This window comes from Salmo trutta, chromosome 5 (genome assembly GCF_901001165.1).
Source record: "Salmo trutta chromosome 5, fSalTru1.1, whole genome shotgun sequence".
NCBI classification, from domain to species: domain Eukaryota; kingdom Metazoa; phylum Chordata; class Actinopteri; order Salmoniformes; family Salmonidae; genus Salmo; species Salmo trutta.
The window spans coordinates 43,331,693-43,346,334 of record NC_042961.1 but is presented as its reverse complement, the minus strand read 5'-3'; the positions used below and the strand labels follow the sequence as shown (position 1 = coordinate 43,346,334).

General features: G+C 44.7%; 1 protein-coding gene across 5 annotated transcripts in view; it reads right to left on the bottom strand.

Moving 5' to 3' along the window:
- Nucleotides 1-5,313: 5,313 nt before the first annotated feature.
- Nucleotides 5,314-14,642, bottom strand: part of LOC115194229 (RAP1, GTP-GDP dissociation stimulator 1) — a 56,782-nt gene continuing 47,453 nt past the window's right edge. For all 5 annotated transcript variants that reach the window (XM_029753741.1, XM_029753739.1, XM_029753743.1 and 2 more), the window contains 7 exons: nucleotides 13,679-13,810; nucleotides 12,753-12,887; nucleotides 12,211-12,336; nucleotides 10,349-10,488; nucleotides 7,864-7,990; nucleotides 7,221-7,349; nucleotides 5,314-7,030 (listed from right to left, as the gene is read on the bottom strand). In XM_029753741.1, coding sequence (XP_029609601.1) covers nucleotides 6,903-7,030; nucleotides 7,221-7,349; nucleotides 7,864-7,990; nucleotides 10,349-10,488; nucleotides 12,211-12,336; nucleotides 12,753-12,887; nucleotides 13,679-13,810 — 917 coding nt within the window. In that variant the 3' untranslated portion in view covers nucleotides 5,314-6,902. The remainder of the gene's footprint in view (nucleotides 7,031-7,220; nucleotides 7,350-7,863; nucleotides 7,991-10,348; nucleotides 10,489-12,210; nucleotides 12,337-12,752; nucleotides 12,888-13,678; nucleotides 13,811-14,642) is intronic.

Sequence of the window (14,642 nt, the reverse complement as noted above, 5' to 3'; positions counted from 1 at the left end):
ACACAATCCGGGACATGTGGTCAACATACTGTCACAATAGCATGGATTCTAGTTTTGTTTCATTAGAATGTGCAAACGTTTTCTTATTGACACAAGTATTTTTAACAGTAAAATGGTAGCTGTATTTGTGGTGACACTGTGAGCGTAGGAAAGAGAGTAATGGTGCTAGAGTGCAAATGTACAGTAGTAGTCACAGCCTTTAAGTCACATTTCCTTTGAACTGCTGAAGCGTTGTCGGTTCAAGCGTTTTTGTTGCACAAATGAGCATTCGTTATATTCCATGGCATCTCTAGCACCTGGTGAAATACATACAGGTATTTCAGATACTTTCAAATACTTGAGGTGTGCTTGATTTAGCATGTTTGCACTTTTGGGACAAGTCACTTGGTTCCGTTTTAACAGGCCAACTAAATCAAGCACACTTAAAATGGCCAATGCAGCCGTTTTTATCTCTATATCAAATCATTTTTGGATAACAATTTAGTACCTTACTGCGATTGTTTTCAATTAAAATGGTCGAAAATAAACAAAATTATCTTCTTGGCCTCCCGAGTGGCGCTGTGGTCTAAGGGTCTCCCACGACCGGGAGACCCATGGGGCAGCACACAATTGGTGCACAATTGGCCCAGCGTCGCGTTAGGGGAGAGTTTGGCCGGCAGGGATGTCCTTGTCCCATCGCGCTCTAGCGACTCCTGTGGCGGGCCGGGCACATGCACGCTGACACAGTCGGCAGGTGTACGGTGTTTCCTCTGACATATTGGTGCGGCTGGCTTCCGGGTTAAGTGGGCATTGTGTCAAGAAGCAGTGAGGCTTGGTTGGGTTGTGTTTCGGAGGACGCACGGCTCTCGACCTTCGCCTCTCCGGACTCCCTATAGGAGTTGCAGTGATGAGACAAGACTACCAATTGGATACCACGAAATTGGGGAGAATAAAGGGATAAAAAATAATAATTGTTTCAATCTCTTCATAGCAAAGAGCAATTTCTCTAGGACTGTGAGTGGTCTGAGTTGGGAGGGGGAAAACTGAAAATTAGCTGATATTGGCAGAGAAGTTTGGAACTCTTTCTTATTGGGCGGCAGGTAGTCTAGTGGTTAGAGCGTTGGACTTGTAACCGAAAGGTTGCAAGATTGAATCTCCGAGCTGACGAGGTAAAAATCTGTCGTTCTGCCCCTGAACAAGGCAGTTAAACCCATTGTTCCTAGGCCGTCATTGAAAATAAGAATTTGTTCTTAACTGACTTGCCTAGTTAAATAAAGGTAAAATAATATTTAAAAATAAAATTGGTCTATTAACTAATTTACAACATGGAAGGGTAAAACTACATCCACCAAAACAGGATGACATTTCAGGGGGTCTTTTCAAACAGCTCTGACACTAAAAGAACTTTATCATCATGTTCACAGTATTATTCCAACCTCAGTGTGGAAATATATTTAAAACATAGGAAAATCACATTTGACTGCACTGGGTGTTTTAAGTATCAATGTATTTTGTCTGATCTCTGCACACTCTACATACAGGTTTTTAATGGTCAAAACACTCAATAAAGTTGTATCCCTGTTTTTTAGTTCATGTCCATTCCTTACTATGGTGGTCTTCTGTTTTCAATACCTCAACGTGAATAGTGTCAATCTTTAGGAATCCCTGCTACTCCTTATTTGATTTTGTTCTGAGGGCTGAATGTGATTGGTTGGATGAAAGCGAAACTATCAGTGGTGGGACATTACAACGACCAGTGAGAGTGAAAAGAAAACTCACTTGCTGTCATATTTGTAGGTGGTGGATTGTGTAACACTTGGGTTGCCATGCTGAAGGTCCCTGGTTCAAATCCCTGTGTGGTTTCAGTTTTCTAGCTCAACTATCAGTGGGCGGAGCTTTCAAGGACCAATGAGAGTGAAATAAAGATAAGGCCAAGTGGGAGGTTTGATGGTTTTGACAAGATGGGATACAGCTTTTGTCAGATTTGACTTTTCGTAGCAGGTTAGGAGAACTTATGGCAGCAGGTTAGGAGAATTAACGTAGCAGGTTAGGAGAATTAGGTTAAGGTTAGGATAAGGGTTAGATTAAATGCAAAAAAATTACTGACTTAATTTAACAAACGCTTATAGCCATGACCGAGGTGGATGGACTTTTAACCAAGTTAACCAATCACAGCCAGGGGGGAAACTTGTGACCAGTGACAGGTGAGAGTTAAATAAAATAAATGCTGTTAGGGAGGTAGGAGGGCATTAAACATGGGTTGTGAGACACAAGGTCCCTGGTTTGAACCTTTTCTAAAGTTGACCTTTAACATTTATTTTGACTGTTTAGAGTGAAAAGACCAAAAAGTCAGGCTGGTGGGTGGTGTCTCGGGTGGCAGAGGGCATAACAAGGGTTTCCATTCAGTGGGTCCTTCATTTGATTCCCAGTATGGCCTTTAACATGACCTTTATGAACTTAACCAATCTCACTCCTTTCTGCCCTCAGAACAAGTTACTGTTTTTCTTTCAAAAAATCATTTTCTTTGTTGACCTGCTGACTTTGTTAATAGTGTTAATTGTTAATAAAAAAGGGACATGACAAAGTGATTTGGCGTCCTCTTTCTCTGTTAATAGTGTTAATTTCTCTTTGTTAATAGTGTTAATTGTTAATAAAAAAGGGACATGACAAAGTGATTTGGCGTCCTCTTTCTCTGAGGACCCATTTGTCATGGGTCCTCAGATCCTCAAAAGGTTCTACAGCTACAACATCGAGAGCATCCTGACTGGTTCCATTACTGCCTGGTATGACAACTGCTCGACCTCCGACCGCAAGACACTACAGGGAGTAGTGCGTACAGCCCAGTACATAACTGGGGCTAAACTGCCTGCCATCCAGGACCTCTACACCAGGCGGTGTCAGAGGAAGGCCCTAAAAATGGTCAAAGACTCCAGCCACCCTAGTCATACTGTTCTCTCTGCTACCGCACGGCAAGCGGTACCAAGAGGCTTCTAAACAAACAGCCATAAGACTCCTGAACATGTAATCAAATGGCTACCCAGACTGTTTGCAATGCCCCCCTCCTCTTTTACACCGCTGCTACTCTCTGTTATTATCTATGCATAGTCACTTTAATAACTCTACCTACATGTACATATTACCTCGACTAACCGGTGCCGCCGCACATTAACGCTGTACCGGTACCCCCTGTATATAGTCTCGCTATTGTTATTTTACTGCTGCTCTTTAATTACTTGTTCCTTTTATTTCTTATTCGTAATTTTTTAAACTGCATTGTTGGTTAGGGGCTTGTAAGCAAGCATTTCACTGTAAGGTCTACACCTGTTGTATTCGGCGCATGTAACTAATACAATTCGATTTAATTTGAAACGGTGACATACAGTTGAAGTCGGAAGTTTACATACACTTTAGCCAAATACATTTCAACTCAGTTTTTCACAATTCCTGACATTTAATCCTAGTAAAAATGACCTGTCTTAGGTCAGTTAGGATCACCACTTTATTTTAAGAATGTGAAATGTCAGAATAATAGAGTGATTTATTTCATATTTTATTTCTTTCATCACATTCCCAATGGGTCAGAAGTTTACATACACTCAATTAGTATTTGGTAGTATTGTCTTTAAATTGTTTAACTTGGGTCAAGCGTTTCGGGTAGCCTTCCACAAGCTTCCCACAATAAGTTGGGTGAGTTTTGGCCCATTCCTCCTGACAGAGCTGGTGTAACTGAGTCACGCTTTTTCAGTTCTGCCCACACATTTTCTATTGATTTCTGTAGGATTGAGGTCAGGGCTTTGTGATGGTCACTCCAATACCTTGACTTTGTTGTCCTTAAGCCATTTTGCCACAACTTTGGAAGTATGCTTGGGGTCATTGTCCATTTGGAAGAACCATTTGCGACCAAGCTTTAACTTCCTGACTGATACCTTGAGATTTTGCTTCAATATATCCACATAATTTGACTTCCTCATGTAGCCATCTATTTTGTGAAGTGCACCAGGCCCTCCTGCAGCAAAGCACCCCCACAACATGTTGCTGCCACCCCTGTGCTTCACGGTTGGGATGGTATTCTTCGGCTTGCAAGCCTCCCCCTTTTTCCTTCAAACATAACTATGGTCATTATGGCCAAACAGTTCTATTTTTGTTTCATCAGACCAGAGGACATTTCTCCAAAAGTACGATCTTTGTCCCCATGTGCAGTTGCAAACCGTAGTCTGGCTTTTTTAATGGCGGTTTTGGAGTGGTGGCTTCTTCCTTGCTGAGCGGCCTTTCAGGTTATGTCGATATAGGACTCATTTTACTGTGGAAATAGAAACTTTTGCACCCGTTTCCTCCAGCATCTTCACAAGGTCCTTTGCTGTTGTTCTGGGATTGATTTGCACTTTTCGCACCAAAGTACGTTCATCGCTCGGAGCCAAGCACCAGAACACGTCTCCTTCCTGAGCAGTATGACGGCTGCGTGGTTCCATGGTGTTTTTACTTGCGTACAATTGTTTGTACAGATTAACGTGGTACCTTCAGGCATTTGGAAATTGCTCCCAAGGATGAACCAGACTTGTGGAGTTCTACAATTATTTTCTGAGGTCTTGGCTGATTTCTTTTGATTTTCCCATGATGTCAAGCAAAGAGGCACTCAGTTTGAAGGTAGGCCTTGAAATACATCCACAGGTACACCTCCTCCAGCCTAACAGAAGTTTCTAAAGCCATGACATAATTTTCTGGAATTTTCCAAGCTGTTTAAAGGCACAGTCAACTTAGTGTATGTAAACTTCTGACCCACTGGAATTGTGATACAGTAAATTATAAGTGAAATAATCTGTCTGTAAACAATTGTTGGAAAAATTACTTGTATCATGCACAAAGTAGATGTCCTAACCGACTTGCCAAAACCATAGTTTGTTAACAAGAAGTTTGTGGAGTGGTTGAAAAGCGAGTCTTAGTGACTCCAACCTAAGTGTATGTAAACTTCCCACTTCAACTGTATATGTTAATCTGATCAATGGACATTCCATCACCACTGTCAAAACTACCAATGTATGCCAGAATTATCAAAGGGCCTTAAAGCCTGGCATGTGAGGCTAGATTCCATTCCAGATGGGGCTCCTGCTTACCTCTACCTAGTTGTCCCAGATCCATGAAGAGGAGTGAACTAGGATAGCTAGGAGGGGGCAACCTTTTGGAATGGAATGCAGCCTAGGTGACACCATAGCTCAGAAAACCCTGTTTGACACACAATGAATGAAACATGATTAGAGCGGCTTATGAATAATACGAAAAAGACTTCCCCCTCTTCTTAATATATCAACAGGCAGTACAAACTCTAGGAACAACAAATACATTATCGCCAGCAATCATCTTTAATTATCTGTTCGAGTTACAATCTTTCAAATGGCCAACTCATCAATGACATTTACAACAAACATTTATGTTTATAATATCGTAATGCAGTTACTTTGTGGTTACATCTTGATTGGATTGTGTCTTTGTAAGGTTACAAATCTGATAAATTACCATTCATACCTGACAATAAAGAACAAAGTGCCGATAATAAACAAATAATTTATAATAAAAAAATGCCTATGTCACCAGACGGTGCCTAATGCAGTATCCAACATGCTGGAATGTGCATGTTCTCGATACTTCGAGTGGGAGAGAAACCATCACACATGCAAACCAAGAACTGGCAGGGAGAAACCATAGAGCAGTACCACAAGTTGACAGGGGATGGTGTCCCCAGACTGGCCCATTCTGACAGGCTTATGGGGGGTAGTGTTAAATAACTTAGGACCCTCTTAATATGATATAGGAATCTTCTGAAATGTGCAGCGCTACCCCATTGGTCCCCGACTCATGATAAAAGCAACAAATCCAGACAGTATATACCTGGTATGGCTGACTGCTTCACTGTACACTCTCAGAGACCAGGGAGTGAGCGACTGGGTTCTTCTGGAGGTTCTAACTTCTAACCTACGCATGATTTCCTCCATGTCTGAGGACGCTCAGGTGGGCACTTGTATGTGCTAGTGGAGCTCTAGCCTGGGATATGTTCAGTTGGGGGTGAAATGTTCACAACATTGCAGATAGAAATGTAACAGAGTCAACACCATACCCTATTCTACTTGACATATCTGTTCTACATGATATATTTATTATATATTCTGTAACGATTCACCATTCTAAACATTCCCCTGATATAACAGTAAGGTTTTTTTGGGACAATAAGTCAGGTTTAGTTGGGTTTGTATGAAAGTTAAAAGGGAAGAGAGGATTGAGTGGGATTATCAAGCAAACTCCTTTCAAACGCCAGTTTAAGTACAAACATGATTGAACACTATTCTCTGTAAGATTTGCCCAGGGCTGTGGTTTTGGGTACGTGACAGGTTCAAAATGAACACGGATACACCATCAACTGGACTAAAACATGCACATCGACTTCAATTCGGGCTGGTACTCAAGCTAACATGGGACACGGAAGTAAGAACACAGCAAGGATGCATGGCTGCTAAATTTGTTTTCAAACCACCTAACTCAAACAGTTTTTTTTTTGTTCTTTTGTATGTTTTTTTTTAATTTAACGATATTGGCGAGTTATTGAAGTGAACGGGTATCACAGCTATGGTCATCATAAAAAGTGTTCTCTCTTTGTATGTTTATCTATTGCGAAACGAAAAGGCTGTCTACTGGCGCCTTGTTTTTTTAATATGGATGGAGCTGCTGCTTGGAGCGGAGTATGAATGCGCGGGGGGGGGGGTAGTTAGCTGGAACAGCTGGCTGTTGACAGGGGGACAGGGACAGGATACCTTGGCACGTGACGATGGGAAACGCACAGAGGGAGGAAGGTTCTGTAGAAAGGAATGGGGGGGCAGGGATTGGCTATGAGGCAGGCATTGGGGTCGGGGGGGGTTGTGGGGGTTAAGAGTCCTTTAGCTCTGTGCCGTTAGCCTCTGCTCTGTGAGCGACGCCTGGTGGGACACCGTTTTGTTCTCGTGCGACCGCAGCTTGGAGACCACGTCGATGAAGGCCAGCCCCTGCACTTCTTTATGGAGAGGCCCTGGAGGAGGGTGAGAGAAGAACAGGTCCAATGTAGAAGTCTTTAAAGGAAGCACAAATCTAAACCATAATTCAATACCGCTATGTCCGTACTAGTATACTACTCTGTGCAATGCCCTAGTTTGGATATTGGCGCAAAAGCTGCGTCTTAGTTCTTCTAAGTGGCTGATTCAAAATGGCCGGCCTTTTACCTGAACCCATGACCGCACAGATGATGACCATGGAGTTGTATTTGACCTCTGGCGCACTCATCTCGTCTGACAGCAGCTTGTGGAGCACCTGTACCAGGCCAGCCCCAACAAAGTCCTTTTCGGCCCCCACTGAAACCATGACAAACACACTGTGTGACCAATTATTTTGAATTGTTTAAATGCATTCCAATGCACCATCAGAGTAAATGCTTTGCCTCTTAGAAAAGGGTGTGTATTGAGCACACTGTAACAAAAGCTTCAACAGTGAATTTATATTTATACAGCACTTTCACTAGGTCCCAAATTGCTTTGCGTTGTGTGGTTCCTTCTAACTCGCCCTGTACATCCTCAAACTACTTTCATTTTATTCTAGCGATGCAATACATCGGGTCATGTTCAGTAAGCATGGGGATAGAAAAGATTTTGAAACGGAGTAAGACAGGGAAGTGCTACCTGATCTTGTCCGGAAACAGTTTTCTTTTCTTGTTTCAAAACATTTTAGTACAGTGTGCCCTACTAAACACAACCCAGGCACTGTTAAAGAAAGTGCTACCAATCTGGCCCTTACTATACCATGTGGCTAACACAGTAGTTAGAATTTGGCTGCACTGTGACATCATGACCCTGACCCCCTGACTCTTACCCAGGTCCAACCCGGCGATGAGGCCCAGAGCCACCAGCGCCTCGTTCTGCATGATCATGTGTTCACTCGTCGCCATGACTACTAAATGCTTCACTCCTGCACCCTGGATGACAGTTTTTACGACGTCCTGAAAACACAAACAAATGAACTAATTAAGAAACAAATACATTTCAAAAAATGGGGGCACAACTCTAAATCAGGGGAAGCCAACCCTCATGTATGTAGATTCTGGGTGTGCAGGGTTGTGCTCCAGTCATGCACTGATACACTTGCCTTTACTAATCCCGCTGCTCATCAGGAGCTGAAGTCAGGCGTTAGAGCACGATAGGAACAAAAACCTGCACACCCAGTAACTTTCAAAGAGGGTAGACCACTAAGGCCAGTCCACCTCCACTCTAAATAATATAGGACTCTTCTGTACAGTGCACTTGTAGGACCTACAGTTGAAGTCAGAAGTTTACATACACCTTAGCCAAATACATTTCAACTCAGTTTCACAATTCCTGACATTTAATCCTTGTAAAAATTCCCAGTCTTAGGTCAGTTAGGATCACCACTTTATTTTAAGAATGTGAAATGTCAGAATAATACTAGAGAATGATTTATTTAAGCTTTTATTTCTTTCATTACATTCCCAGTGGGTCAGAAGTTTACATACACTCAATTAGTATTTGGTAGCATTGCCTTTAAATTGTTTAACTTTGGTCAAACATTTCGGGTAGCCTTCCACAAGCTTACCACAATAAGTTGGGTGAATTTTGGCCCATTCCTCCTGACAGACCTGGTGTAACTGAGTCAGGTTTGTAGGCCTCCTTGCTCGCACACGCTTTTTCAGTTCTGCTCACAAATTTTCGACAGGGCTTTGGGATGGCCACTCCAATACTTTGACTTTGTTGTCCTTAAGCCATTTTGCAACAACTTTGGAAATATGGTTGGGGGTCATTGGCCATTTGGAAGACCCATTTGTGGCCAAGCTTTATCTTCCTGACTGATGTCTTGAGATGTTGCTTCAATATATCCACATCATTTTACTTCCTCATGATGCCATCAGTCCCTCCTGCAGCAAAGGACCCCCACAACATGATGCTGCCACCCCCGTGCTTCACGGTTGGGATGGTGTTCTTCGGCTTGCAAGCCTCCCCCCTTTTCCTCCAAACATAACGATGGTCATTATGGCCAAACAATTTTTTTTTGTTTCATGAGGATATTTCTCCAAAAAGTACAATCTTTGTCCCCATGTGCAGTTGCAAACCGTAGTCTGGCTTTTTTATGGTGGTTTTGGAGCAGTGGTTTCTTCTTTGCTGAGCGGCTTTTCAGGTTATGTCGATATTGGACTCGTTTTACTGTGGCTATAGATACTTTTGTACCCGTTTCCTCCAGCATCTTCACAAGGTCCTTTGTAGCTGTTCTGGGATTTATTTGCACTTTTCGCACCAAAGTACATTCATCTCTAGGAGACAGAACGCGTCTCCTTCCTGAGCGGTATGACGGCTGCGTGGTCCCAATTATACTTGCGTACAATTGTTTGATGAACAGATGAACGTGGTACCTTCAGGCGTTTGGAACCAGACTTGGAGGTCTACAATTTTTTTTCTGAGGTCTTGGCTGATTTCTATTGATTTTCCCATGATGTCAAGCAAAGAGGCACTGAGTTTGAAGGTAGGCCTTGAAATACATCCACAGATACACCTCCAATTAACTCAAATGATGTCAATTAGCCTATCAGAAGCTTCTAAAGCCATAACATAATTTTCTGGAATTTTCCAAGCTGTTTAAAGGCACAGTCAACTTAGTGTATGCAAACTTCCGACCCACTGGAATTGTGATACAGTGAAATAATCTGTCTGTAAACAATTGTTGGAAAAATTACTTGCATCATGCACAAATTAGATGTCCTAACCGACTTGCCAAAACTATAGTTTGTTAACAAGAAATTTGTGGAGTGGTTGAAAAACAAGTTTTAATGACCCCAACCTAAGTGTATGTATACTTCTGACTTCAACTGTACATCTCTGGTGCTTCCACAGGGTTCTATTCTATCTAGCGATCTACAAATAGGACAGAAACATTTAGAGCCTGGAGCTCATAAATCTACAGTCTAAGAATGAGACAACCAGAGTCTGAGGTGCCCCCGAGTCATTGTCCTCAGATGAGGGACCGGGTAGGAAATGTAGCAGAACTGACAACGCTGTCTCTGGGCGTGAGTCAACAAGGAACACTGTATATCAGGAAGAGTTAGAACATGACTCCCACCTCAGTTGTTCTGTTCCCTTGATGATTAATGTAACATAAAGCATGGATTGGATTTTGAGCTGAGAGTTAGATTAGTAAAGACAAGCTAGCTGATACAGCCTTTGATTAAAATATAGCTGATAACATATACATTCAGTGTGTGTGTATGCAGTTCAGATATGGGTCAGGATGTAATCTGTGGTGGCGGCCAGCCAGCCACAGATGGTGTGTTTTCATGGCAGCCGGCCCTAACCTTTGACTTGCTGTGGCGGATGAGGGCTGAGAGCAGCCTGTTGGACTCCCCCATGACCCCTGCGTGGTCCTTGGCCTCACACCATTCTACCAGACGCTCTACCAGCTTCCCATTGGTCCCCAGCTGGTCTGCCGCATCCGCTGGGGGAGGGGGGGACACAACAACAGGTAAAGCTTTATTTCACAGCTCTATTACCATTGGTAGCTTTCTGGTATATAAACTAGAATTCATTGGTTCCTAATTATTCTTATACTTGGTAACTTACATTTTTTATTTTTTTTTATTTAATTTTTTTTTAAATAGGTCACTTCTTGGTAACAATTGGCACTTTCTAGTATTTGGTATAATGAATCCCTGAACTCCAGGGAGGAAGAGATAGAAGAAAAAAAATTCTCATAATGACATGGTCAGAAAAGGTGCACTTGTTATATCACCTTGAGTAGACTGCTATTCTAACACCCTGTCAACTGTCTGAATCTCACTGTCACACTCAATAAAAGATGGATGCCATCGATATCCATGTCACTCTGGATCTAACTGGTTTGCACTTGGCCTTGCCCGGTCCTCCCCAACCCAACCCCTTCTTGATGAAGGTTCAATAACATTTGACAGAAACGTATCGTATTCCGATGCTCTTTGTGGGAGTACCTTCCTATCCAACTTTCTGCTGAAAAAAAATACATACTGGTCAATTTAAGGATAAAAAGTGAGGTACAGAACGGTTCAAGGTTAGTGCATCATAAGGAAGGAATTCTAGCCTCTATATGTTGCTATATACCTTTATGGGTGGAAACATTCACACCACACAATTTGAAGACGGAGCGCGGGGCACTGAAGACGGGGCGCGGGGCACTGAAGACGGAGCGCGGGGCACTGAAGACGGAGCGCGGGGCACTGAAGACGGAGCGCGGGGCACTGAAGACGGAGCGCGGGGCACTGAAGACGGAGCGCGGGGCACTGAAGACGGGGCGCGGGGCACTGAAGACGGAGCGCGGGGCACTGAAGACGGAGCGCGGGGCACTGAAGACGGAGCGCGGGGCACTGAAGACGGAGCGCGGGGCACTGAAGACGGAGCGCGGGGCACTGAAGACGGAGCGCGGGGCACTGAAGACGGAGCGCGGGGCACTGAAGACGGAGCGCGGGGCACTGAAGACGGAGCGCGGGGCACTGAAGCCGGAGCGCGGGGCACTGAAGACGGAGCGCGGGGCACTGAAGACGGAGCGCGGGGCACTGAAGACGGAGCGCGGGGCACTGAAGACGGAGCGCGGGGCACTGAAGACGGAGCGCGGGGCACTGAAGACGGAGCGCGGGGCACTGAAGCCGGGGCGCGGGGCACTGAAGCCGGGGCGCGGGGCACTGAAGACGGGGCGCGGGGCACTGAAGCCGGGGCGCGGGGCACTGAAGCCGGAAGCGCGGGGCACTGAAGACGGAGCGCGGGGCACTGAAGACGGAGCGCGGGGCACTGAAGCCGGAGCGCGAGGCACTGAAGCCGGAGCGCGAGGCACTGAAGCCGGAGCGCGAGGCACTGAAGCCGGAGCGCGGGGCACTGAAGCCGGAGCGCGGGGCACTGAAGCCGGAGCGCGGGGCACTGAAGCCGGGGCGCGAGGCACTGAAGCCGGGGCGCGAGGCACTGAAGCCGGGGCGCGAGGCACTGAAGCCGGAGCGCGAGGCACTGAAGCCGGAGCGCGAGGCACTGAAGCCGGAGCGCGAGGCACTGAAGCCGGAGCGCGAGGCACTGAAGCCGGAGCGCGAGGCACTGAAGCCGGAGCGCGAGGCACAGTCCGATGGTTTATGGCATTATTAGGAAGGTGTTCTACAGTGCGTTGTAGGTGTTATAAATGTGCTATAAAAAGGTGTTCTACCTTGAGTGTCGATGAGCATGCGTAACGTGCCCAGCAGTTTGAACTGGACAGGAGGCATCTCTGACGGGAGGAACTTCAACACTGTATCTGACACACCTGCCGACAGCATCTTAGCCTTGTTCACAACTGAAGGGACAGGAGAAGAAGAATAAACAACGATGAAACATGTTAAATAAATCAATACATAAATAAATGTAGCAAATTCATTATTTTACTTATTTAGGTATGGACTATACACTGCAATTCAGCTCTAAGCTGCCAATGCAGTACACCATGAAAATAAACAATATACTAACTTTGTAACTATTGTATTCAACCAGTATTAACCAATTAAGGCTCAAAGAAAGAACAACTTCTAGTCAGACTTCTGCTTCTGTACTTGTTTGCAGTTACATTTGCCAAGACCTACCCCCACCCACAGATAACAAACGAGTGCAGGGGAAGCACTTGGGACAGGAAGTTAATGTTAAAGAATTGCCTATGAGTCATACACAACATTGACAGTATACTCAATCAGGCTTGGAATGCCTTGGGAGTCTTACCAGGAATGGCCAGGTTGCGCAGGGCGCTAAGCGCGGCGTGCTGCACGGTGACGTTGCCCTCGTCCACGTGGCGATCCAGCAGCTCCAGCAGCTTCTGAACGATGCCTGATTCCACCATGTGGATGCAGTTACCATCTGGGGGAGAAATAGAACGTCATAACTTTTAATGTGCAGTGGGTTAAGTTATGGGCTGTGCAGGCTTTTGCCTGAAGAACCCCTATCCTCAGATCTAAAAAGGACTGGATAGGTGTTAGGAGGAGAATATTCCAATGCCATTTCCTTCTGACTGTAATTTTACCTTCATCGATTGATGGAAAACAGGTTATATGCAGATTATTCTCTTCATATCCATGTACGGAATAAATAATTAGGGAGGCAATAATAATAAGGTCTTTTATTTATCAGGGTGCTTGAAGTCAGCCTGGATGCAGGATTCACTGACACGGGACGAAACACTGTGCTTTAGATGAGTAATGATATGGAATGACTAATGGCCGGGCCTGTGATCTATATTCAGCACACTGAGGCAGCAGGTTTTATTAGGGGGAAAACTGATCTAGAAGACATCTGGGAGAATGTGGAGAGATGTGCCGAATGCTGCTTAACTGTGCTACATGACAGAGAAGCATTTCTACAATCTGAGTGTTGTGCTGATTCCCTATTCTACAACACAGAAAAGTGTGTCTGATCTACACATTCTGTTCTATACATTTCTACAGAATCGGAATGTTCTGTGAAGTCACACCCCACGTAACGTGACCCAGATTGTGGTCAGTATTAAAGCCATCCAAGGGGAGTTTTATCCTGAATAAAACCCCTTTTGGTTCAATCTGTTACCACAGGCAATGTGTACCCTCCTTCATAGAAATAGAATGGTCTAAAGGGCTTTGTCCCTTCTATTAACTGTATTTCTATAGCTTCCTCACCGTTGCGAGCGAAGTTGGCGATGGCCAGTGCCCCTGCCAGCTGCAGCTGGTGGTTGTGGGATGGCACCCAGGACAGGACCCTCTGGAACACACTGCCCTTGCCCCCCTCAAACAGCTTCTGCATGGACTCGTCTGAGGAGAGAGGTGGGGAGAGGCTGTCAACACAAAACACCCACCGACTGCAGCAGTAAAATGACAAAGCAGTTATTTATTAAACAGAAAAGCATAAAAAAAAGACCACACGCGTGTGCTCGAACACACAGAGACACAAATAAGCATGTATGTTTTGGTCAGAAAAGGTTACAGGATAAATGTCCTCCTTAGCTTCAGTATAAATGAAAGTGGATAGGAAGAATAAGTAGTCTAGGAGAATGCTATGGAAACCAGATGATCATATCGAAGCCTCTAACGCACCTAGATCTACAACCACAATCTCCCTCACATTTGGTTGTCATAAAATATTCACAAATGGATTCACAATGTATTCTCCACCACTCTGCTCTAAGTAAGGCTGAGAGTCCATCTGAAGAGTTGCTCATCACACAACCATCATAGCTCTCTTTTCCCCAACCTGCTCCTTCTTCCTACCCTATTCTTATTCACTCTCACACTATTTCCTCCCGTCTATCATTTGGCCTGAGGGGAACGGTTTCCATGCACATGCTTGAAACCCGGTCAAAGCAACCACAGCACAAAAGGGTCAGTACATAGATCTATGCGTTTTTATCTAGGTTTGAATCATACACACTGAATCATCCTTATCGAAGACATGTTTATGTTGCAGTTGAGATGTGACGGTCATTTTATTGCGTCGACAGGACAGAGCGGCTGCATCCAGGGGGTTGGTGTGTGTCTCTTTGTTGACAACAGCTGGTGGGCGATCTCTAATATTAAGGAAATCTCAAGGTTCTGCTCGCCTGATTTGGAATACCTAATGATAACATGCAGACCATACTATTAACCA